Source organism: Podarcis tiliguerta (genome assembly GCF_965153285.1).
Source record: "Podarcis tiliguerta genome assembly, chromosome: 2".
In the NCBI taxonomy this organism is placed as follows: Eukaryota; Metazoa; Chordata; class Lepidosauria; order Squamata; family Lacertidae; genus Podarcis; species Podarcis tiliguerta.
Window position 1 is genome coordinate 117713514 of NC_139535.1, and position 26859 is coordinate 117740372.

Sequence of the window (26859 nt, forward strand, 5' to 3'; positions counted from 1 at the left end):
GGGCGCCTCTTGCGCCTCTCAACTGCTTCTTGGCCCGCAGAAAAGCAGCAGGTGACCCCACTTCCTCCCCTCACCAAGTTCCACGCCACGGGAGTTTCTCCCTGGGGAACTGATCAGCCCAATGAATCATAGGACTGTCTACCACTGCAATGCAGGAGTCTTTTGCCCAACAGGGGACTCGAACCCAGGACCTGATATTAAGGGTCTCGTGCAGACACTCTGGCCTCACAAGTAGACCCCCGCCTCCACCAGCTGAATAAGAGAAACTTTCCTCTCCCTCCCGCTCTTGTTTCGCCTGAGGTCCCCCAACTTCCCTCCAGTGGTCCCGGCGCCTCCCTCCCTCGCTCCCAGCCGCCCTCCCCGCGGGTCCCGGAGGCGGGCGCAGACGCTGCTGGGACGCGCTGGGCTGCTGTGGAGCCACCGGAGCCGAGGAGATGGGAGGCGAGGAAGCCAGCGCAACTGCCCAGCCCGGCCCCGGAGCGAAGGGCGCCCCTCTGAGGGGCAGATTCTCCCGGCAGCTCAAGAGACATCCAGGAGTGAGTCACCTCTTTCCCGCTTGACCCCTTAGCCTAAGAGTAGTGACCCCCAACCCCACTCCCCCGCCCACTTGCACAGTAGCCCCAAACCCTCAGCACCCACAACCCTAAACCTTTATTTCCTTCTCTCGCCGCCCCCTGCTGAGCATCGCCGCCTTCCCCTCCGCTGCAGGCAGAAAGTCGCCAGGTGCAGCTTCCCCCTAAGAAAGAGATGCAGCTTTCCTCTTATCACTTCGTCTGTACGGTTGGGGGGGAGAGAAGCTGCAGCAGCCCGCTTGCTTGCTTGCTTATTTGCCTTCCCCACACCCGGGAAGCCCAGGAACCTGCTTTTGCTTGTTTTTAAATGAAAATGAAAGGTGAGAACCAGCCACCTCCATTTCCCCTGTCCCAAGGAGCGAGGTGTTCCAGGCTTCTTTCTTCCACGCTCCCCTTCTCTGTCAGGCTCCCACTCCTACCTTCCTAGGGGGAATGGCAGCAGCTCAGCAGGAGAGCACTGACTGCGCGCAAGGTCTCGGGTTCGATCCCCAACATCTCCAGGCAGGGCAGGGAAGACGCCTTGCCTGAAACCTGCAGAATCCCTGCTCTTCAGGGCTCTTCCACACTTGCCTTTTGCCTGGACTTCCTAGGCAAAGATCTGCACTTTCCCGCCCGTGTTGGAGCACTTTTCTTTTTCTTTTGCCCCGCAGCTTTCCCCTGGAAAACCCGCTCTTTACCGCTGAATCAGAGCCAAAGGCAATTCGGGTTTTCCGCAATGGTGAAGAGCAGGTTTTCATGGGGAAAGCATCAGAACAAAAACCAACCAACCAACGAACCCTTGGACCTGGACCTAGAAAGCCTTGAGCTGTAACTAGAAACACAGAGCAAAGGTAACTGTGGATGAGCCCTCAGTGTTAACAGTGATGTGCTGGATGGACACAAGGGTCTGACTTGGTAGATGGATGGCAGCTTCCTGCGTCCCTCTACCCCCAGCCACGTTTGAGCCTTATCCTATAACCTCTAACCCTATAAAGACATTATAAAGACTCTAACCCTAACTCTTTGCATTCAAGAGGAGCATATCATCCATAGCTGCTTCCTTCTAAGCCCACTCAGGAGAAAATATACCTGCTTCCTCTGCTAGCCGGATTCCTGTCAAGCCCCTACCCTCAGTGACGCAGTTAGGGTAGGTAGCTGTAGACCATAGGCGCTGGCTCCTAGGGGCTGAAGCACTTGCAGACCCAACATGGGGTTTTTTTTGTGGGGGCCTTTTTTTGTTCAGATTTTTTTTGTTGTTCAATCATCCTGAGAAGCTGGTGCCTCTGCTATATAGTCAGAGTGGGGCTGAATTCCCAACAGCCCCAAGCCTGAATAGCCAGCGGTCAGGGATGATGAGAACCGTAGCCTCAAAATATCTGAAAGCAGGGCTAGTGCAGGACATTTTGGCACCTGAGGAGGACCACAAAATGGCACCCCCACCTCCCCACCTGGGAATAAGGCTTGAGTGAAGATCTACATCAGGAACAAGGGGGAAATGAAGATCTACAGCAGGATCTGCTGCCAGTGGCGTAGGAAGGAGGGTGCGGTGGGTGCAGGCTGCCTCGGGTGTCATCACTGAGGGGGGCGACAAAATGGCAGAAATATGTGTTTTTGAATAAATACCTTCTGCACCCACCACAGGCCCCTTCCTACGCCGCTGCAGGAGCCCTCTCCCCTTGAGTGATTTCCAGAAACCAGAAGCATTGCTGCCTCCAACTTTATGGCTAGTAGCCTTCGACAGCCCTTGCCTCCATGAATCTGCCTAATCCAGAGGCATAGCTAGGTGAGGCGGGGGGCACTGGGCACCACACCGTGGGGCATGCAACATGCCTGAGCCACACCTCTCTCTTTCGAGCAGCGCTGGGCTTGCGCCTGCCCACCGCCTCAGCCGCCCTGCAATTGAGGGGGTGGCTGTGGAGAGGCTCCACACAGCGTGCCCTGCCTTGGCTCACCCCACCCCCATGGGCAGCTTGCCCCGCCACCAGGGGCGACTCGCTCTGCCCCCCAGCTGCAGGGCGTGCGCACCGCCCCGGGCACCCGAGTGGCTAGCTATGCCGCTGTCTGCTGCCCTATCTGGATCACCTTGCCTCATAGAATCATAGAATCATAGAATCATAGAGTTGGAAGAGACCACAAGGGTCATCGAGTCCAACCCCCTGCCAAGCAGGAAACACCATCAGAGCACTCCTGACATATGGTTGTCAAGCCTCTGCTTAAAGACCTCCAAAGAAGGAGACTCCACCACACTCCTTGGCAGCAAATTCCACTGTCGAACAGCTCTTACTGTCAGGAAGTTCTTCCTAATGTTTAGGTGGAATCTTCTTTCTTGTAGTTTGGATCCATTGCTCCGTGTCCGCTTCTCTGGAGCAGCAGAAAACAACCTTTCTCCCTCCTCTATGTGACATCCTTTTATATATTTGAACATGGCTATCATATCACCCCTTAACCTCCTCTTCTCCAGGCTAAACATGCCCAGCTCCCTTAGCCGATCCTCATAGGGCATTGTTTCCAGGCCTTTGACCATTTTGGTTGCCCTCCTCTGGACACGTTCTAGTTTGTCAGTGTCCTTCTTGAACTGTGGTGCCCAGAACTGGACACAGTACTCCAGGTGAGGTCTGACCAGAGCAGAATACAGTGGCACTATAACTTCCCTTGATCTAGATGCTATACTCCTATTGATGCAGCCCAGAATTGCATTGGCTTTTTTAGCTGCCGCGTCACACTGTTGGCTCATGTTAAGTTTGTGGTCAACCAAGACTCCTAGATCCTTTTCACATGTACTGCTCTCAAGCCAGGTGTCACCCATCTTGTATTTGTGCCTCTCATTTTTTTTGCCCAAGTGCAATACTTTACATTTCTCCCTGTTAAAATTCATCTTGTTTGTTTTGGCCCAGTTCTCTAATCTGTCAAGGTCGTTTTGAAGTGTGATCCTGTCTTCTGGGGTGTTAGCCACCCCTCCTAGTTTGGTGTCATCTGCAAATTTGATCAGGATGCCCTTGAGTCCATCATCCAAGTCGTTGATAAAGATGTTGAATAAGACCGGGCCCAAGACAGAACCCTGTGGCACCCCACTAGTCACTCTTCTCCAGGATGAAGAGGAACCATTGATGAGCACCCTTTGGGTCCGGTCAGTCAGCCAGTTACAAATCCACTGAGTGGTAGCATAGTCAAGACCGCATTTTACCAGCTTCTTTACAAGAATATCATGGGGCACCTTGTCAAATGCCTTGCTGAAATCAAGGTAGACTACATCCACTGCGTTCCCTTCATCTACCAGGCTTGTAATTCTGTCAAAAAATGAGATCAGGTTAGTCTGACATGACTTATTTTTCAGAAATCCATGCTGACTATTGGTGATCACAGCATTCCTTTCTAGGTGCTCACAGATTGTTTGCTTAATGATCTGCTCCAGAATCTTCCCTGGTATTGATGTTAGACTGACTGGGCGGTAATTATTTGGGTCCTCTCTTTTCCCCTTTTTGAAAATAGGGACAACATTTGCCCTCCTCCAGTCTGCTGGGACTTCGCCTGTTCTCCAGGAATTCTCAAAGATGACTGCCAGTGGTTCTGAGATCACATCTGCCAGTTCTTTTAATACTCTTGGATGCAGTTCATCTGGCCCTGGAGACTTGAATACATCTAAACTAGCCAAGTATTCTTGTACTATCTCCTTAGTTATTCTGGGCTGTGTTTCCTCTGCTGAATCATTTCCTCCAAATTCTTCAGGTCGGGCATTGTTTTCTTTATCGGAGAAGACTGAGGCAAAGAAGGCATTGAGGAGTTCAGCCCTTTCTGTGTCCCCTGTTTGCATTTCACCATCTTCTCCTCTGAGTGACCCCACTGTTTCTTTGTTCTTCCTTTTGCTACGAACATACCCATAGAAGCCTTTTTTGTTGCTTTTAACCTCTCTAGCAAGCCTCATGGGTGGGCCGGCCCTGTCAGAAGGGCCCTTAGATTCCCTATCCCTATTTTAGACTCTGGACTTTCTGCCACCCCCCACCATTGGAGTTGCCACATTTCAAAAAGTAAAATCCAGGACCCCCTGAAAGTTGTTGGGCTTGAACACCTCAATTTTTTCATTTGACTTACCTGAGATCCAGGACAAATCCGCCCCCCAGGTAAATCCAGACATATGGCAGCCCTACCCACCATATAACAATCCCCCGATTCTTTTGAGGGTGGGGGCATGACTGTTTAAAGCGACATAATTGTGCTTTGACTGTATAGGGCAGGTGGATAGTTTCATGGGATTCAACGGCATCTTTCTTTCTCTCTTTCTCCCAAAAATATTTATTTATTTACTTGCTAGCCCAGACTTTTGAGCGTTTCTCTCCCTCCACCCATAGAGGCAAGCTTATGCATATTTAATTCTTGGTAGTTTGTTCCCTAACCCTAGATGTCCGTGGACGGCTGGCGCGCAATTGGCAAGAGGGGAGATTTGATGTGTTGTTATTTACCTTGTTATATCGGATGTCTCTAAGGGGTTTTTCAACACTCTAAGAATAAATCAACACACAGCAGGTTCCAATTCGCCCCCACCATCAAATTCGAAAGCCAGCTTAAGGTGGTTCCCCGCCCCCATCTTTCCCCTCATATGTTGTGATCTAACTGTTCCCCCCACTTCAGAAATTTCAGTGACAGAATGGAAAACCTACAACCCACCCCAACCCACCCCCCCCCTTTATCCCGTCTCCCAAAGCCATTGTCTCGCTTTCCATCAAAAATTCATGACAGGGATTTTGTTTACAAATATGAATAAACCCTGATAAATTATATATGCCCATGAGGCCTTGATATAAATACAATTTCCCCTCTCACAGGCTAAAAATGGGGGAGGGGGGAAATGGACTTGCCTGAGCTGGCTATACACACACACACACACACACACACACAGGAGGGGAGAATAAAGGAGCACAGCTTTCCCATTCCATACAGGGAAGGATACATAAACACTTAAAACCAGATTTTCTCTTAAAGGTTACTGGTTTTCGCTTGCTATAGATCTGCACTTGGTCTCATCCGAGGAATTTTATTCAAGCATTGGCAAAGGGACAATCTAACCAACCTCCTAGAGACAATCTAACTCTCGGAACAACCCCACCCCACACCTCTAGACCACAACCACTCTCAGAAAGCAGCATCCTGAAAGGTGCGTTTATCTCTCAGAACCCACCAGTTCCCACAACATAGATGTCCCAAAACAGTGCTAATGACATCTGCTGAGAAGTGCTAAAAGAAAATAAAAGATGGGGGGAGATAGAAGAAAAAAGAAATGCTGTCACTATAACACCCACCCACCCAAACTGCCGGTATTTGGGGTACCTCCAAACTGTCACTATTTTGCAGGAGAGCTTCAGGTCCATACTGGGAAATTTAGGCTTGTGCAATTGAAGCAGATTAAGGGGCTCTTTCACCTTGGTGCAACAAATCTAATAATAATAATAATAATAATAGACTTTTTGCAGGTAGGGAAATGACAACAAAATGCATTGAAAAGTGTGAGATGAATGAATGATTAATAGGAAAATGTGTATGAACAATAGGGTTATAACTTTTTTTTACAACCTCATGTTCCTGTATCTTGGTTAGATGAATTTTTGCCAAAAACAAAGGAATTAACTGCAATTTCCAAATCTTTTGAAAAAAGGTCACCCCAAAATCAATAAATTGATTTTTGCATACTGTATATAACAGTATAATGTATTATGTAATTATACATAATAATGATAATTATGTATTAAAATACAGGAAAAATAAAGCTTGCAATTTTTCTAATACTTGTACAATGTTTTGTACATTGTACATCACTTCTTATTGCTTAGAATAAGTCGAGGTTGCAGTTTGTCTCTGTTTCTGCTGCAAGCACCATAAAGTTTCCACATCACTTTGATCGTGTTTTCTGCGCACTGATTACTTCTTGGTATCTGGAGTATGGATGGCTCCGGCTTCCAGTGATTCTCCATACCCATAATGCTTTTTTTGTAAGGTTTCAATATTTTTGACAGGTTCTTGAACTCATTTTCATTGAGTAGTAACATTAGATATATGATGATTCCAACTTTTCATTTCAGGGTGATATTTTTCACAAATGAGAAGAATTAGTCCCTTTTTTAGTGTTTTTAAGCAAAAGATCATTCCTTTATGATACAGGAAGTATTATTTTTTAAGTCAAAAAGTTATAACCAGGGGCAGAGGAAGGGGGTGCAGTGGGGGCGGACCGCCCCAGGTGTCACCACTGAGGGGTGTGACAAAATGCACTCACCGCGGGGCCTGTAGCGCAGCCGAGCCAAGCATCTCTCCTAGTGACGCGGTGGCTTGAGCGCCCACAGGCTCTGCACTTACCCCAAGGCTCTGCACTACCCCAAAGCTTCCTCTGCTACTGGTTATAACCCTAATGAACACCCTGCAAGGGAATCAGGATGAATGCAGGGCAAATGCTCGTTGTCGTCAAAGCTCCCTGCAAACAAATCAGAACAAATGCTCAATACAGACTGAACATACAGTCATATCCTACTCAGAGAAGACCCACTGAAAATGAAAAAAAACCACCTTAAATTGATCTTATCTATTCATTTCAATGGTCTGCTCTGTGTGGAACAAGCACTGGGTGCTAACGCATAGTCTAACCTCTGCGTATGTTTTTAAAAGCTTTGTGCCAGCAAATCAGGATGGCTGCTGAACAAACAGGTCGTCCAGAGGAGCCTTTGGAAGAATTTTGCTTCTGAAATTGTCCCCTCAGTTTTTACACACACACACACACACACACACACCTGAAGTCACCATTGTTGGAACTCAGATACAGTGGTACCTTGGGTTAAGAACTTAATTCATTCTGGAGGTCCGTTCTTAACCTGAAACTGTTCTTAACCTGAGGTACCACTTTAGCTAATGGGGCCTTGCCGCGTGATTTCTCTTCTCATCATGAAGCAAAGTTCTTAACCCAAAGTACTATTTCTGGGTTAGTGGAGTTTGTAACCTGAAGCGTCTGTAACCTGAGGTACCACTGTATTCACCAAGATTTCCTATTTGGGTAAGCAATTATGGGGGAGCGGGGAAGCAAGCAAACTCCAGTGCACATGTGCACCCACTATCAACATTTTAAAAAGGGCATTCCCAAATTCTTCCCACAGAGGCAAAAAGAAGAGAAAAGGAGACAATGATTTACCAGAGACAGATGCTAGAAAACCGGGACTGTCCCTGGGAAATAGCAGCAGTTGGAGAGGGTGCAAAGGGTTAACTGTGAGCGCCAAGCTCTGCCTGCCTCTGATAGGTTGAAAGAAGTAGGGGGATTGGTGCAGCCCTGACACACCATCCATTATCCACCATCAGCTGTTCTTTGCACCATCCATGTGGATCAGCATTTTCACCTTGCAACAGCTTCTCCTGCTGCTGTGTGGCTGCACTTCCCAGGGAGCCCAACTGCCTCAGCCTGTGATTAATGCCAACTCCACATCTACCGCCAACTGAGCAGAAAGGAAGGAAGGAAGGAAGGAAGGAAGGAAGGAAGGAAGGAAGGAAAAGGCTTGCAACCCCAGAACTCTGCTGGTGGTACAGAAACAGAGCAGAAACATGCCGTTGTCACAAAGCAAGGCTGATGAGAAGCAGTAGCAGTGTTGCCTAGTGGTGATGGGATTTTGTGAGGTTATCTCTCTCAGAGTAGCAGAGACTTGGCCCTATAGTTGTCTTGCGCATGTAGAAGAAGAAAAATCTGGACCAGGAGCATGGGCATAGCCAGGATTGATGATAGGGGGCAGGCTTAATGTTAGGGGGGGGGGAAACCTCAGTTATTTTCACTGATTTACAGTGGTACCTCGGGCTACATACGCTTCAGGTTACAGAGTCCGCTAACCCAGAAATAGTACCTTGGGTTAAGAACTTTGCTTCAGGATGAGAACAGAAATCACGCAGCAGCAGCAGGAGGTCCCATTAACTAAAGTGGGGCTTCAGGTTAAGAACAGTTTCAGGTTAAGAACGGACCTCCAGAATGAATTAAGTACTTAACCCGAGGTACCACTGTACTTGATCTGTGGGGGCAGGTGCCCCCCCCCCCCCGGTACGCCCAAAGCCAGGGGAAAAGTCCCACATCCAGTAATTCCTAGATGGCAGCCACAGTCCTGCACTCTCTTTCCACGACTGGCATCCTTTGCTCTTCTTTCACCATTTTGCTGCCCCTACTCCTAGGGCAAGGGAAGAGAACAAGGCCAGACAATGTGGGGGCTGTTGGGAGTCCAGTAATAAATGGAGGGCACCACCATGTCTCTAGACTAGAGTTCTCAGCAAAATAAGAACACAGGAAGTTGCCTTATGACAAGACAAACCATAAATCCACCATCCTCAGCACTGTCTGCAATGACATACCACCCAACTTTTTCTGATTGATACCAGGGTGGAATCTACACACATATAAAAAACGCTGTGAAAATGCTTTTTAAAAAAACGTTTTGAAAAATATATTGAATTTGCCACAGCTCATTGTCGCCATCTAGTGTCATATATTGCACTTTACAACACACTTAAAACGTTTTATTTGCTGCTGTATAGTCGAGTCCCAGGACACACTCCCAGATGAGTAGTGTGCGGTGTTCTTGCCCCTTCAAAGCACTTTTTGGGGGCGTAATCTCATGCAGTGCCCCAAAACACACATTTTTGACTGCTGCAGAAGGTCACAGTTCTCCCCAATGCTTGGGGGGGACAAGAGCGCAGCATCAGAGCAAGCAAGATTACAGCACCTAAAATGGCACCATGACCTCATGTGTAAAAATGGGACACTTGGCAGGTATGCAATGCCTGGCAATGGCTCTCCAGGGAGTCTTTTCCAGCCCTAACTGGAGATCCCAGGGATGGAACCTGAGGCCTCTTGTGCGCACAGCAGATGTTCTGTCACTAAAACACAAGTCTTAGTGCCGTAGTAAATTGTACTTGCTCTTCCCACCCACCTCTCCACCTTTCCTTTCTTCATTCCCTTTCATTTTCTTTTTCGTAATTTGCATTAGGTAATTCCATCAAGTTGGCGGGCGGGGGGGGGGGACACATACATCTGAAAACATGCAAAAAAAGGAGTCAGGAAGAAACCTGCACAAGTACTCAGGTCACATCCTCACAAGAATGCAGGAGTCTGGGAGCAATGACGAGCCAGAGACAGGAGAGTGGGCTAAGCACCACTTTACTGATGACAGCACACCACTGGTTCAGTGCAGCACAGGGCAAGGTTCTATCCATTGGGCAGCCTACCCCAGCCTGTCCACAGTAGGATTTCACTCCAGGCCACCTCCGCTGGGATGTGCCTCTCACCAGCCAGCCAGGGCCAGCGGCAGGCTCTGGGAGGTGGGCAGGGCTCGCCTGAGACAGCCATAGCATGGAAGCATGACGATCTAGGAACCAGCTCTCTCCCTCCTTCCAGCCCCTGTGGCGTTAGTGTGCAACAAGGGCTTGTCACAGAAAGCAAGATCTTCCCTAGGTATTTCCTATAGCTCCTTAAGGAGACCTATGTACCTAGGGCTGCTTTTTTTCAAGAGGTAATATTCCTGACACCCGCAAAGTTGTTGAGCTTTTGGGGGTAAAAATAAAAAGGTAAAGGACCCCTGACAGTTAAGTCCAGTTGCAGACGACTCTGGGGTTGCGGTGCTCATCTTGCTTTACAGGCCGAGGGAGCCGGTGTTTGTCCACAGACAGTTGTTCTGGCTCGTGTGGCCAGCATGACTAAGCCGCTTCTGGCAAACAAGAGCAGCGCACGGAAACGCCGTTTACCTCCTGCTGGAGTGGTATATATTTATCTACTTGCACTTTTTGGCATGCTTTTGAACTGCTAGGTTGGCAGGAGCAGGGACCGAACAATGGGAGTTCATCCCGTCACGGGGATTCGAACCACCAACCTTCTGATCAGCAAGCCCAAGAAGCTCAGTGGTTTAGACCACAGCACCACCCGCGTCCCCCCAAATACAGTGGTTTTCCATCGCGTTGCCATACATCTGTGTTTCCCCTGACATTTTGCTCCTGATGCCATTTCCCCCACGATGCCATGTTTTCACCCGGAAACCAGGACATGTCAGGAATTTTTGTGATGTATGGCAAACCTAGACCTACCTCACATTGAAGTAAAGCAGCCCTGCTTATCCACGGCCTTGACATCTATCTATCTATCATCTATCTATCTATTTAAGTTTATTTTTAAAATTTGACTAGTGCATCACATAATAACATTTGTAGATTGTTGCTGGATCTGGCCAGTGGCCCATCAGGCCCAGCATCCTGTTCTCACAGTGGACAACCAGATTCCCATGGGAAGCCTGCAAGCAGGACCTGAACGCAACAGTACTCTCCCCTCCGGGATTGAGACGTACGCTGCCTCTGACTGGCTAGTAGCCATGAGTAGGCTCCTCCTCCAGGAGTTTGTTTAATCCTATTTTTAAGGCATCTAAGTTGGTGCCCCCCACCACCTCAGGTGTGAGCAAATTCACTAGTTTAACTATGTGATTGTGGGAAGGACTTCCTTTCATTTTGCCTGCCCCGAATATCCCAACATTCCACTTCACTAGATGCCCCCGAGTTCTGATGTCCTGAGAAAGGCAGAAAAACCTTTCCCTGTCCTCTTTCTCCATGCCATGCATAATGTTATACAAGCCTATTCCTCACCTTTTCTCTGAACTAATATAGGGAGCAGTCTCACTGTGGCTGCTACTACCACCAGCTTCCTATCTTGTTGGATCGCTTAAAAAATAGCACCCTTTGCTAAGCCTTTAGAAAACACAGAAGAGGACAATCTGAGAGCCTTCATGGCTAAATTTAAATATTAAGCGGCCCTCATGCTTTGTTTACACAACATTTTCTGAGATACTTTCTAGAACTCACACTTCAAAAGGCTTTTGAATGGGGTGGGTTGAGGTGGAACAACTTGCATCCTCTGAAATCCTGGAGAACAGGAAAGCCGTTTGGAAAACACATCAGCAGTGCAAGGTTCTTCTATCCTCTGCATGGCTCACATGCCCACTGCCATAGTGCCACAGCAGCTTTCTTCCCAGTGGCAGCCAAATTCATACGTTTATCCCCAGTGAGTTGCCCATCCTCAGATGTTCCCCCAGAATTAATAACCCAGAAGACGCCAGCAGCAGATGGTGAAATACGTCTGTAATCCCTGACTCTCTGCAGAGGTGCCAGAAGTCCCTGGGACTGTGGCGTCATTCTTTATTATCCGGTGTGTTTCAGCTAGAAGCCACTGCCAGGTCCACCTGGCATGGGGCCGGCACACAATGTGAAAAAAGGAAAATCATTATTTCTCGACAACTCTAACCTCCTGAATCGCACCTGGCGTCTGCTGAAAGTTGGATGCGCCAAAGGATGTGAGGTGGGGAGGGTAGCCGTGCCTCAGACTGAGCATGCTGAGATGTTAAAAGAAAATGGGGGAATGAATGGGACACTGCCTGGTCACAAGCAAAGTTGTGGGGTTCATGGTGGCCAAATTATTCCAGATTCCAGAAGGATGCCAACAAGTCTCCCAATGGGAGATTAAGAATGGATAGGAACCCAGGAAGGAAGCTGCCCTGCCTTTTACCAAGTCAGACCATTGGTCCATCGAGCTCATGGCAGTGGCTGCTCAGGAATGCTCCCTCAGGAAAGGATCTTTCCAAGTCCTACCTAGAGGTGCTGGGGATTGAACCTGGGACCTTCTGCATGCAAAGCAGGTACTCTACTGCTGAGCCATGGCCCTTTCTGGACTGGAATAAAATATTCCACGATGGGAATGAAACCTATGAATCCTTATTCCCAACCCTTTCTCGCCCCTTGTGTTACATCAACCCTCAGAGAAAATTATGTGAGGTGACATTCATTGGGGAGATCTTAGAACAAAATATCTTTGGGATATATATCCCAACAGATAGAGTTTTCAGTACCTGGATTCCTAGCCCTGCCAAAGATCACAGCCCGTAATCAACCAGAAAACTCACATTTATGTGAACGCCTTGCCCCTCTACTTCCCAGATTCCACTCTGTGTTCTGGGGTAGGCAATGTTTTGATTTGCTTCTATGGCAATAGTTAGGATTATAAACTCCTGGCTATTTGTTTCCTAGAGGGCAGGGGGGGAGACACAGAGGTTCATTATGCTCCAAACATCTAGCTGGGCATGAGGGGCCAGTGCAATTTGGGAAAGGTCAAGCGGCTGCTGTATCTGTTCGGATTGAGGCTTTGCACCTTCAGCCTCCTGGGGATTCATATAGCAGGCTAGGAAGGAAATTACCTTGGAATTGGATACAAAAGCTGTTGGCGTTCAGGGCAGCTTCGTTAAATAGGGATGGTAGCTGGAGCCCAAGAGGCAAGCAAACGTAAACATTTTGTGTATGTGGGTGTGCACGTGTGTTGTAGGGATTTGGAGAGAAGTGTTGCTGTAGAAAACAGCCTCAGAATCAAACTATTGGCAGGCAAAGTATTCGGCACTGGACATCAAGTTTGGCTGGAAAGCAAGCAATAGTGCACCAGATAGTGGAAATAGGATTGTTCCCCTTGCTGTATGTTCCACAGTAGTCTCTGATCAAACCAGTTTTGAAGGCTTTTGTGACGCTACCCAAATCTGCAAAACCTGCTTACCTGAGGCAAAAGTTGGGATGGGGTACACAACATGAAAAGCAACCATACTCTATCATATCACTTTCAACACTCTGAAAAGCAGCAGTCATCTGTGTCGAGCCTTATGCCCCATTCCAAACCACCAGCAGCAACCAATAATGCCCAGCTTGATTAGTTGAGAATACTTTTAGCTGGGAGTATTTGGGATGGACATCTCCAGAAGGTGATGCTCCACCCTGTGGACCCTCCAATGTGGGGTGTCGCAAAGGTCAGCCTTATACCTCATGCTGTTTAACATCTACATGAAACCACTGAGGAGGATCGTCCGGGAATTTGAACAGCGTTGTCATAGAATCATAGAATCATAGAATCATAGAATCATAGAATCATAGAATCATAGAGTTGGAAGAGACCACAAGGGTCATCGAGTCCAACCCCCTGCCAAGCAGGAAACACCATCAGAGCACTCCTGACATATGGTTGTCAAGCCTCTGCTTAAAGACCTCCAAAGAAGGAGACTCCACCACACTCCTTGGCAGCAAATTCCACTGTCGGACAGCTCTTACTGTCAGGAAGTTCTTCCTAATGTTTAGGTGGAATCTTCTTTCTTGTAGTTTGTATCCATTGCTCCGTGTCCGCTTCTCTGGAGCAGCAGAAAACAACCTTTCTCCCTCCTCTATGTGACATCCTTTTATATATTTGAACATGGCTATCATATCACCCCTTAACCTCCTCTTCTCCAGGCTAAACATGCCCAGCTCCCTTAGCCGATCCTCATAAGGCATTGTTTCCAGGCCTTTGACCATTTTGGTTGCCCTCCTCTGTACACGTTCTAGTTTGTCAGTGTCCTTCTTGAACTGTGGTGCCCAGAACTGGACACAGTACTCCAGGTGAGGTCTGACCAGAGCAGAATACAGTGGCACTATAACTTCCCTTGATCTAGATGCTATACTCCTATTGATGCAGCCCAGAATTGCATTGGCTTTTTTAGCTGCCGCGTCACACTGTTGGCTCATGTTAAGTTTGTGGTCAACCAAGACTCCTAGATCCTTTTCACATGTACTGCTCTCAAGCCAGGTGGCACCCATCTTGTATTTGTGCCTCTCATTTTTTTTGCCCAAGTGCAATACTTTACATTTCTCCCTGTTAAAATTCATCTTGTTTGTTTTGGCCCAGTTCTCTAATCTGTCAAGGTCGTTTTGAAGTGTGATCCTGTCTTCTGGGGTGTTAGCCACCCCTCCCAGTTTGGTGTCATCTGCAAATTTGATCAGGATGCCCTTGAGTCCATCATCCAAGTCGTTGATAAAGATGTTGAATAAGACCGGGCCCAAGACAGAACCCTGTGGCACCCCACTAGTCACTCTTCTCCAGGATGAAGAGGAACCATTGATGAGCACCCTTTGGGTCCGGTCAGTCAGCCAGTTACAAATCCACTGAGTGGTAGCATAGTCAAGACCGCATTTTACCAGCTTCTTTACAAGAATATCATGGGGCACCTTGTCAAATGCCTTGCTGAAATCAAGGTAGACTACATCCACTGCGTTCCCTTCATCTACCAGGCTTGTAATTCTGTCAAAAAATGAGATCAGGTTAGTCTGACATGACTTATTTTTCAGAAATCCATGCTGACTATTGGTGATCACAGCATTCCTTTCTAGGTGCTCACAGATTGTTTGCTTAATGATCTGCTCCAGAATCTTCCCTGGTATTGATGTTAGACTGACTGGGCGGTAATTATTTGGGTCCTCTCTTTTCCCCTTTTTGAAAATAGGGACAACATTTGCCCTCCTCCAGTCTGCAGGGACTTCGCCTGTTCTCCAGGAATTCTCAAAGATGACTGCCAGTGGTTCTGAGATCACATCTGCCAGTTCTTTTAATACTCTTGGATGCAGTTCATCTGGCCCTGGAGACTTGAATACATCTAAACTAGCCAAGTATTCTTGTACTATCTCCTTAGTTATTCTGGGCTGTGTTTCCTCTGCTGAATCATTTGCTCCAAATTCTTCAGGTCGGGCATTGTTTTCTTTATCGGAGAAGACTGAGGCAAAGAAGGCATTGAGGAGTTCAGCCCTTTCTGTGTCCCCTGTTTGCATTTCACCATCTTCTCCTCTGAGTGACCCCACTGTTTCTTTGTTCTTCCTTTTGCTACGAACATACCCATAGAAGCCTTTTTTGTTGCTTTTAACCTCTCTAGCAAGCCTGAGTTCATTCTGTGCTTTAGCTTTTCTGACTTTGTGTCTACATGTGCTGGCTATTTGTTTGAATTCCTCTTTGGTGGTTTCCCCCCTTTTCCATTTTTTGTACACATCCTTTTTTAATCTTAACTCAGTTAAAAGTTCTTTAGATAGCCACCCTGGCTTCTTTAGGCACCTTCCATGTTTCCGTCTCATTGGTATTGCCTGAAGTTGTGCTTTTACTATCTCCCTCTTAACAAACTCCCAGCCATCATGAACTCCCTTTCCTTTTAGTATTACTGTCCATGGGATCTCACCCAGCACTTCCCTAAGTTTTATGAAGTCGGCTTTCTTAAAGTCAAGAAATTGAGTCCTAGTATGCTTGGCTGCTCCTTTCCGTTGTATAGTAAACTTCAGAAGAGCATGATCACTTGCGCCTAATGATCCTTCCACTTCTACCCCATTAACCAGGTCATCGACATTGGTTAGGACCAGATCTAAAATGGCTGTTCCTCTTGTTGCTTCTCCCACTTTCTGAACAATGAAGTTGTCTGCAAGGCCAGTGAGGAATCTGTTTGACCTTATGCTCTTGGCTGAGTTTGACATCCAACAAATATCTGGGTAATTGAAGTCCCCCATTACTACTATCTCCCTTCCTTCATCACTATGCAGATGAAACACCTCTCTATTTATCCTTTGCATCTGCAGCTGAGGCAGTGGATGGTCTAGACTCAGTGATGGACTGGACAAATGCTGGTTAAACTGAAGCTCCACCTGGTTCTTTTGACTGTACTGGTGGGGTCAACCTGTTTTAGGTAAGGTTGCATTCCCTTTAAAGAGGCTGGTGCTCAGTTTGGGGGTTCTTGGATCCACTATGGTCACTCAAGGCACGAGTAGCTTTGGTGTCATGAAGTACCTTCCTTCAGCTTCATTGGTGGCCCAACTGTGACCCTGACTAGATATTCAAGGCAAGCAAAGAGAAAATATTTCTTTACAAAACACATGGGGGGAAGCAAGGATGCAGCTATGCCTCCTGACCAGAAGAAAACATTCTCTACCATGTCCTCTATATCAGCATTTAAGATTCAACCATGCATTGACCACGTATTTTCAGACTGTTGTAACCATATGGACTAGGAACTTTTTATATATTAAAAAAGTTGAAAGAAAGCTGAAATTGTTAGAATGATTATTCCTCTCCAGAAGGTCGTATCCCTATATTCTGTGTTCATTAAACCTCATTCCACAAACTGGTTCCTGGAAAGAGGAAGCCAGTTGGATCTCACCAGACAACATGCTCCATGTCTTGGGTGCCACAGTGGGCAAGGCTCTTCACCACACTTTCACAACAATGACACTTAAGACAGTGGGAGGATATGGTAAAGGGCTGCCCACTTCCTTGTCTTCAATGGATGGCAGGACTGTGTGGAAGGAGACATTCCTATAGGAATGCCTGTACCATAAATAAGCATTAATCCATCTTTTTACTGCTCTCCACTAATTTTGAGAACAGCAGATTGCCTACGAGGTGGTTAAGTAGAAAATGACATTGAGGGAGGGAGGGAGGGAGGGAGGGAGGGAGGGAGGGAGGAAGGAAGGAAGGAAGGAAGGAAGGAAGGAAGGAAGGAAGGAAGGAAGATTGGATTGGGGTGTGAGAAAGTAAACTCAGTGTGAACAAGAGAGGTCAAGAATGGGTAAGTGGATTGATAAAAATCAATCTGAGTTGGATGGAGAAGTGCAAAAGTGAAGATACTAAGTGTATCACAATAAATAATGGCTTTCATTTACCAGACAAAGGTGCTCATCTTCTCATCTCCCACAAATAGCAACACAGCTCCATCAGTTACATGGCTGTTGACAAAATGCCCCTCATAACCATCTCCCTAAGGGCTCAGCAGGCAGAGGGAGAAAATACATGCTTCCTTCTACTGCCCCTAGACTTTCCCACTCACCCACCAAAATGCTCCAATATCCAGTGTTAAGAGGCCTTGCTCTCCCCTATCCCGGGAGGTATGGGGAGTGGCAGGCAATTTCTCATCCCCAGATCCAATTCCTCCCCTAGATATGTCTATTTTTCTCCCCCTCTTTTAATTCAGTCACTCAAACTGACAGCTACACTGTGTACTAGAGCTTGGCTATACGATTGCTGTGCCATATTTTCCCTGTAAATCTCCTGATGTGTCAGGGCTCCCTTTAACTCCCCAGTCCCCCTGATAAATATTCATTTTATTTACGTATTTTTCATCTCTCTCTCTCCAGCTCATCCCCCTCATTGGCTTCATTGGACTCGGACTGGGTAGCGCTGCGCTCTACCTCTTGAGGCTGGCCATCTACAGCCCCGACGTGAGGTACGTTTCTGGAGGGAGATCACTACTCGGTTGCAATGAGAATGAGTTAGTCGCAGCATAGTCGCAGGCATCATCATCAGTTTATTCGTATGCCACCCTCCTGTGCTAAACCATGCTCAAAACGACTCACATTTGCAAAGTTTTCAGAATAAAATATAATAACATTTCCAGATCATTCACTGATAGTTGCAAAACATAAATAAAACACAGATAGTAATAGGCCTGATGCTATTAATAGACCTGTGTGGATTTGTAATGCTTTGTTCACCTATTTCTGGTAGGGCATCCACACAATACCATCATTCAATCATAGTCATCCTGAATTCTCCCTGCGCTTCTTCCCACTCTCCCCCCCCCCCCCCAGACCAGGGAGACTTATTTTTCAGAAGAAATGGAAGGTGCAGCCAGTGGTCTCCCCCCCCCCAAAAAAAAATAGGTGCTGCTACACATCCATGTCCCCCCACCCCCTTCCCCTGCCACGACTTGCCTGCCCACCCACCCCCTCTTTCCCTCACCGCTTCCCACACTGCTGCCATCACTTCCTGTGGCTGCAGGCATAGCCTCCCAGAGGTGCTTTGGCACCAGTCTTTAACTATCGCCAAAGCACCTCTTACAATCACCTGGAAGACTCTTTGGCGATCTTAAAAGGGTGATGTCAGTAGACATAGATGGAAGTGACCAAGTAATTCTAGCATAATGTTTAGCTGAGGATATCACCATATGTTTCAATAGTTTTTAAAGAAATAGATCCATGTTCTCAAAATTATGTCAAGAAGGTCTAACCAGTGCTTAACTTTGAAAACAAAAGGTGCCTCTGAATAAATAATAATAATAATAATAATAATAATAATAATAATAATAATAATTTATTTCTACTCCACCCAACTGGCTGGGTTTCCCCAGCCACTCTGGGAGGCTTTCAACAGAACATTAAAAACAGAATAAAACTTCAAACATTAAAAACTTCCCTAAAAAGGGCTGCCTTCAGATGTCTTCTAAAAGTCGGGTAGTTGTTTATTTCCTTGACATCTGATGGGAGGGCGTTCCACAGGGAGGGCACCACTACCAAGAAGGCCCTCTGCCTGGTTCCCTGTAACTTTACTTCTCGCAGTGAGGGAACGGCCAGAAGGCCCTCGGCGCTGGACCTCAGTGTCTGGGCTGAATGATGGGGGTGGAGACGCTCCTTCAGGTATACTAGATGTACTGTCTGCCTTGGGAAGGAAGCCCTGCTCAGCTGCTCAGCGGTAAGTGAAAGAGGCTTTGTACATGTCCAGAGTACTTTTCGTATTTATTTTTGCACATATGCATCTTTAAGGAAACTACCTTGCCACAGATGTAGCAGCCATCAAGTGTACAGCAAACAGGTCTATAGTAATCAAGCAACGTACATGTGTGAACTATAGACCCACATCTCCCAACCCCATCATTCCAGCACTGCTTTCCACATTGCAGCGGGGCAGAGTCTATACAGTGGGTGTGACTGACCTGCACTGACACCATTGCAAGCCCTTGCACGGTCCCAATAACTGGTTGTTCCATTCTGCTCTTGGGACCCTGTAGTTCCCCAATAGCATACTGGCAAATAGCCAAGGTGGAACTCATGGATGGATTTGCAGTTTGCACCTGTGCAAAACTGCCCTGGGAAAAATGGAGGAAGGAACAGCAAAGGGGCAAATGGCTATTCATCCCTCTCTCTCAGTTGCCTATGCCTGCCTGCCAAACACCAGGCCGCTGCGCCTCTGGCAAGTGCACCGTGAGTCACCCTTTGAAGATGCCTAATGCTTTTATAATATCTGTTTGCTTCTGCTAAAACTATCATTGATTCAATTTGACACCATCTGCCCAGGGCACTTAGCAAAGCAATTATCAGCTCTAGAGCCCCTGTGCCTGGGATTGAGCTGTGCACACAACACTTGAACAGACGTCCGGGGATGTTCACCAGCCTCTTAACAGGCATTGGCAAGGCCAGCTCTGGATTTTTGTAGGGCCCTCCATGGGCCCTCCTAGTCCCATTGCGCCCCTAGACAAGAGAAGACCATGTCCTAGAGAATGTACAGTGCGCTTTCCCTTTCCACCGTGTAACCACAGTCAGCTTCAAAAGCCAGGGAATAGGGGGAGGGACTTCCAAGGCAAAGGCGGTTATTTCCACCATTTCTATTTATTATCTGTGTAGATCTGAACCCAAATCCCCTGTGCTAGGGTGGTCAGGGACTTGTAGCACCTCTCTCTCTCTCTCTCTCTCTCTCTCTCTCTCTCTCTTTCATTCTCGTTCTCTTTCTCATGCCCCCTGCCCTCTCTGTGTAGTGGAAACTGAGGCTAATCCCTTTAACAGTTTCTGAGTCCTCCCAGCAAAGGTCTGTCACTACTAACTGCTGGTTCTGGCCAAAGCAATGAAGGAAAAAATAAAACCCAAGGGTTGCTACCATTGAAATTAATGAACCATAAATGTCTTAGGTCCATTAATTTAAATGGATCTAATCTGAGTAGGACTAGCATTGGAAACAACCCCAAGCACGGATGTGGGATGAGGTAGAAGCATCCAGATCTGGTTTCTCTGCCCCTGTCACTGCAAGCGGCTTCTTTTATCATCAGAGCCTGATTCCCACATGGAAAGTTTGGTCTCCTGCTTCCTGTCTAGGGCCAAAGTGTTAAAGGAGCAGGAAGGAGTTCATGAGTGTGTGGGAAAGAGTTTCTCGTGGGAACTTTCCTGGCCTTGATCTCCAGGACTGTTTTTTGGGCTTAACCTCTCCCTGTCCCAACCCACATCATGAGCTGCTTGTTCACAAATACCTCAAAGCTAAAATGAAAAACAGCTCTGAGATACTTAATGTTTCAACAACAATCACCCTTAGGAGATGAAATGACAAGGACAGATTCGCCCCACCCCACCAGCTTAGCTGGTGTCTCTTGAAATCTCATAGTCCTATCTCCAGGATTTGAAAGATCTCAAGCACTGGTCCACCAATCCCTTTCTCCTTACAGTCAAACCATCATCTGTTATCTTTTTTCTTTTGAACCACAGTGTGTCTTCAGCAGCTCATAGGCATGTCTAAACTACAAACTTGCATCAGTTTTATACCAGAGGGATATCTGTGTTTGTCAGTTGCAGCAGAATCAACAAATATTGTTATGGCAGTTTGATACCTTCTTAACAGAAATGGCTTCCTGCAAAGAATCCTGGGGATTGTCATTCAGGAAGATGCTAAATATTCCTCTGGCTCTAAGTCCTGGCCCTAGCCCTGGTTCTAAGCCCTAACCCTAGCCCTGGTCCTGGCCGTGGCCGTGGCCCTGGCTCTAAGCCCTAGCCCTGGCCCTACCTCTACCTCTACCTCTACCTCCAGGACTTCCATGATGATTGTAGTGCAGAAATGACCAGCATGTATTCCTCTTGCTAGGAGAGTTGGGTGCTCTGGAATTAGAGCCAATACCATACTTTCCCATATTAAATCCTTAAAAGTACCAGAAGAGAGCAGACTAGCTAAGAATGCTCCTCTCCCAAATCGACTGACACTTGCTCACTATAACCTTCTGCTATGTATTTAATCAGAAGGATTCAAACCACTGACCTTCTGATTGGCAAGCCCAAGAGGCTCAGCGCCACCCGCATCCCAAGGTAGGGACAGGTAGGAGGACACAGTGTTAAATACACCTCACCACAAACATTAGTAGGTGACCATCTTTAGCTCCTTGCCATGGAACGTTTCATATGCTGCAGATCAAGTTGCATTGCTGCCAAAGGCACCAGGCCATTCTGGAGAAGGATGTTGGTTTGTTGGTTTGTTTGTCTGTGGTGGTAGGCTGCTCTTATTATTGTATATTGACAGCAGTGTTTTCTGGGACAGGGCTGAGGAAGGACACAATGGAAGAAATATGCGTGGGGAGAGATGGGTTCAGCATGCCCAAGGCATGCTGCTGCCTGAGGCAAAAAACAAAATGGTGCCCTCTACATTGACTGAGTTGGCAGTTGACTCTTACTTCAGCACTGGCATTCTGCACCACATCTGTGATAGAGAGCCACATTAGGAGACCCAGGAGAGACTAGGTGGCAACAAATGAGAATGGCTATGAGCCTTGGGAGGAACAGCCACCTGTTGCACTTGTCCTATTCTGCCTAATGGTTGGACCAGCCCTGTTGTAGATTTCAAAGAGACAGAGGGAGATCTGTGACTAAGACCTGCATATGTCTTGTCACTGGTACACACATAATTGAGAAAGATTGAATATCCCTGTAAATCCATGGATATCTAGCCTCTGACCTAGTTCCCATGACCTTGCCCAGAAGGAAGAAACGGAATCTCACCTTTGGGGGAAAGCAGGAGGCTGCAGAGCCTGGGGGCAACCCAAGCTGCTGATGCTCTCACCACAGGGTCTGAGATAGTGTCTTCTTGCCAGGTCCACAGGCATGGTGGATGAACAAGCAAGTGGCAGGGACCATACGCTCATTCTGCAATGAGGTGTGAGGGGCAAATCATACCTGGGGCATCAGTACAGTCACCTTCAGCCTCTGTGGCAAAATAGGCACAGCAGCACATGGGGCTACTCCTCTCTACGGGTTTTCTTCTCCAATGTACCTGCTCACACATTCCCCAGCAGAACACATCTGCGGCTGGTCCTGGAGCCACGGGTATAATTCCCAGCTCTGTCATTACATTGCAAGGTTAGCCTTTGGCAAGTTGCTGTTTCTCAGCCCCTGTCTCCCTTTTGTAGGGACTAATAATGACAACTCACAGATTCACTAAAGGTGGTAAACACTTCTGCACTTTGCAAGAGTTTTATCAGTAATCATTTTCGATATCAACACAAACAGCCAGAGAGATCCCATCAGCAACTCTCCCCATTTCTGGGGATCCTTTTCCTCATGGGCACTGAGCAAGCAGAGCTGGATTAATGCAGTCCAGAGGGAATGTGTGGATAAACAAAGCAATGACCATAGGGATTAAGATATATACACAACCAATCAGAAAAACATGGCCCACTGGCGCCTGGTGCCCATTGGGTCTGGTAGGGTGGAAGGTCAACAGAAGGTGGAGACAGAACTAATGACAGAACCAATGTCCTCATCCCTGCTGAGTTCTACAAGGACAGAGACCGAGAAGGGGGAGGCTGACAGGCAGTGCCATCCCTTGGAATGGATATAAGCAAGGAGGCAGGCAAATGGGGGCAGGCTAAGGTTGGTGGTCCAGGGTCCCATTTTCCTTAATGGACCAGCCTATACTGCCAGACTGGAATGAAGGGGTGACCGAATCTGTCTATTTCAGTTTCTCTCAGTGTCTCATTTTTATTTATTATGTTATATTATTTATTTCACAATGTTTATATATAGCTTGATTGAAAAGGTTTTTCCAACCTTACATTCAGATCTCAAATTTTCCACATCAACTTTTGTTTTTTTTAAACCTCATCATGAAAATTCATCAGCATTTTAGTGTGAACGTCTCTTAAAATATTCATTTTCGTACGCAGTCTTGCCTAATATACACATTTTTGCAAACCAATTTCCCATAATATAATGCATTTTTCTATATAATGCATATTTTCATGAATATATGCATTTTTGTGCACATGACTTGGTTGGAGAACCACACAGAAGAATTTGGAACAGTGTGAATTTCAAAAGATGGCTGTGTTTTGGTCTGCATATTGTTTCAGAAAGTTCACTTTTAAATGCAAACCGAATAGAATTTCTCTCCCATCCCAATGGAATGAACAGGAGAGCTGGAGGGATGTAAATTCTGTGGCCAGGTTTAGTGAAATTTAGGGTAGCCAGATGCAAAAGAGAAGAGAGCTCCTATTTATACTTTTAATAGTTGTTTGGAAGATGGAATTTGGTGTGGGTCAGCTTTTCATCTCCCAGCGCTGCACAGGGGAGCCAAGCTGGACCTGTTGAAATTTCCTTTGCTGTATATCTATTAGGAATACAAGAGAGAGCCCTGCTCTGCTTGGCATCAGGTCACTCTAGTGATGAAATTCTAATTGCCTGCCTCTTCTGAAGCACAACAGCATAACTTAATTTGAAAATACATGGATAAGACAACCAGCAATGGAAGAAATAACAAGAAGGAGGCACACATGGATCTTAGCTAGATGGACAAAACAAACCAGAGGCAAAGAATGACCTAAGGTGGCCTGTGAACTCATACCATTAATAACTGAGGAGACTCCACAGAGGAGCTCAGAGGTGGGACAGCGGGGGGTATGTGGAGAAATTCATTTGAGTCACATTTCAGTTTGCACCTGCCTAATTCATACTTCCTGAACCAATATGTGAATTGAAGCACAACTGTACCTTGCCATTCTTCTTTGTGCTTCTACAAAATTTGGGATCTTTAATGCCAAAAAAGCATACAAATATTTGTGCATCAGGGGCAAGTGTGAAAATAAGTAAACTATACAGCAATTATGAAGCAATGTTTAGGAAAATGTATGTATTGGGCAAAATTTCATTAAAAATGTGCATATTAGGAGAAAGTTGTACAAAAAGGCTTGATTTTTGTGGGGCTTAAAGAGAAAAAATCTGCTGTGGAAATAGGCAGACTGAACTGAAGCTTGGAAAAAATGGGAAATTGAGAGAAACCTAAATTGACAGATTCATTTATCCGCAGCTCAGAGTATAAGGTGCAACTTTAGGATGGGGTGGCTTTGTTATTTTTAAAGGCTGGGAATCCCTAGCATAAAAGGATTTGTGTTTGGGTGCACAGAATGAAAGAGAAACACTTTAAAGAATCTGGTAGACTGAGATGGGATGGCAGGATATTCGTTTGTTGTTCACTGACAGGCAGATACCTAAATATCTATACCTGTGAGACCAGCCGTACAGATTACCGAATATCCTGGAGAGAGGCACGCGTGTGCCTGTGTGGCGGAGGGCAAATGTGGCTTCTCCAGGGGACCCACGTGCTCGGTTCATTTCCTCCTTTTGGATCCACAGCTACAAGCAGCTGGAGTTCTAATATGGCTCCATGCCTGGCAGTCTCCCCAGCAGCCAGTTGTCATAGCTACAGGAGTTCACAGGAGTCTCTCAAGTTTTTTTAGTGTTAATTTTGAAGGCTTAATTCCATCTCTTCAGCTTCACACATGGAGATCTTGTCCTTGTTCTCCTTAACACCCCGTGTGAGGTAGCTGTGACTGCTTCAGAGTAAGGACTGCTGGGCGGGGGGGGGGGGGGAGAGATTTTGACTGGAAGTTAGAAGACAAGTAGTAGGAGCTGAAACCAATTTGCTTGAAAATATCTCATCAGAGAATTGGTATGCAAAATAGTCACAGTATTCTGAATATTCAAATATTTACTGGACTTCCTCTGAATATTTTATATCTGCATACAACACCTGGTTGTATTTGATCTGAGTGTTTAGTACTGGACAATTTTTGAGAGCCATTGTACAATGGTATTTTATATTTGACAGTTGGCATCCAATAGCATTTTAATAGTATTTCTTTATTTGGTGCCAACATCATGCAATGGTTAGAATGTCAAATTAGAATCAGGGAGATGAGGGTTCAAAAGCCTGCTCAGCCATGATGCTCTCTGCACGGCCATAGGCCATGTATTCTCTCAGAATTACCTCATAATGTTATCACAAGGATGAGGCAGTGGGGAGAATAATGTACACCACCACCAGTTCCTTGGAGGAAGGTTGGGATAAAAATGTGATAAATAATATTTGACCGTATTTGATTATAGCTGACATATGGATATATGCCTGTATTTGACAGATGTCATGTGGTAGTATTAGTGTTTGACAGTTAACAGCTTGATGAAATTTCATATTTGATACCTGCCAAAATGAAAGCAGTCAGGAAATGCCAAAGTGTCTCGTGTTCTAAAATACTGAGGTAAATTTTCACATTCAGAATTTGAATTACCCACTGGGTATATCATGATTTGCAATCACCTACTCCAGCTAGACCCAGGCAAGTTGGGATACTCCACAATATCCCAAGATATTAGCGAGCAAGGATCTCACAACTTGCCTGCAAATCATTGCTCAAGTTGTAGCCATCACCCACCTCAATGCTGTCCACCCATAATGCTCCTGATTGTCCCACCCTCATCCTGTCTAGAACCAACAGCAGGGACTGAAATACACAGCCTTCATAGCATAGCCTTGTGTCAAACAAGGCAGTACTATAGCAGCTATAGACTGGGCTCTCCATGTCTCTTTCTAGCCTTAGACTTTGTGGCCCTTAAGCTTAAATCCTGAGTAAAGGTAAAGGTACCCCTGACCATTAGGTCCAGCCGTGACCGACTCTGGGGTTGCGGTGCTCAGCTCGCTTTATTGGCCGAGGGAGCCAGCGTACAGCTTCCGGGTCATGTGGCCAGCATGACTAAGCCATTTCTGGCGAACCAGAGCAGTGCACGGAAACACCGTTTACCTTCCCGCCAGAGCGGTACCTATTTATCTACTTGCACTTTGAGGTGCTTTTGAACTGCTAGGTTGGCAGGAGCAGGGACCGAGCAACGGGAGCTCACCCCATCGTGGGGATTTGAACCGCCAACCTTCTGATTGTCAAGTCCTAGGCTCTGTGGTTTAACCCACAGCACCCTATTTCCCCTTCTAGTCCAATAATGAGTGAATCTAAGGCCAGAAGGGAAAATCAGAGGAGTACTGCCCTGTTTTACACAGACAACATGCTGAGTCCTTTGTAGCACTAGACAGGACATTCAAATTGAGTACAGTGAAAGCACATGGAGGGAGTGGGGTTGTGGTAACAGCCCCCCCCCCCGACCTACACATGTTCTGTTAAATAACTGGGCATCTTACATGGAGTCTGTATGCATACAACTGAATGCATGTGGGTCAGGGAGGGGCTTACTACTACAGTCCCAAATCCAATACCCACATGTTTTGACTATATGTAGCTCTAAAACTTCTAGCAGAAATTCTGCCTTGGTCAGACCAAACCTGGAATAATGTGTCCATATCTAGGCGCCACAATTTAAGAAGGACATTGACAAGCCGGAACATGTGCAGAGGAGAGTGACCAGGGCTGGATCTACACTGACCTTTTTAACATTATTAAAACAATACTAGCTATATTGTTCTAAAACATCCCAGGGCATGCTGTTTTGTTTTTTTTAAAAAAAAGTTCATTACCTTAACGTTCTTCCTCCATAACAACAGTTCCTCTTACTGCCTGGTTCCTGGTTGCTTTGCAATGCCCTCTGGTGTCACGTTTTAATAACACATTCTTAGCATTCTTAGCAAAATGTAATGTGACCCTTACAT

The 26859-nt window shown here is 46.5% G+C and overlaps 1 protein-coding gene across 1 annotated transcript in view; it reads left to right on the top strand.

Moving 5' to 3' along the window:
• Positions 1-302: 302 nt before the first annotated feature.
• Positions 303-26859, top strand: part of NDUFA4L2 (NDUFA4 mitochondrial complex associated like 2) — a 35252-nt gene continuing 8695 nt past the window's right edge. The window contains exons 1-2 of the mRNA XM_083428379.1: positions 303-536; positions 17544-17632. Of these exons, the coding sequence (XP_083284505.1) occupies positions 435-536; positions 17544-17632 (191 nt within the window). The 5' untranslated portion in view covers positions 303-434. The remainder of the gene's footprint in view (positions 537-17543; positions 17633-26859) is intronic.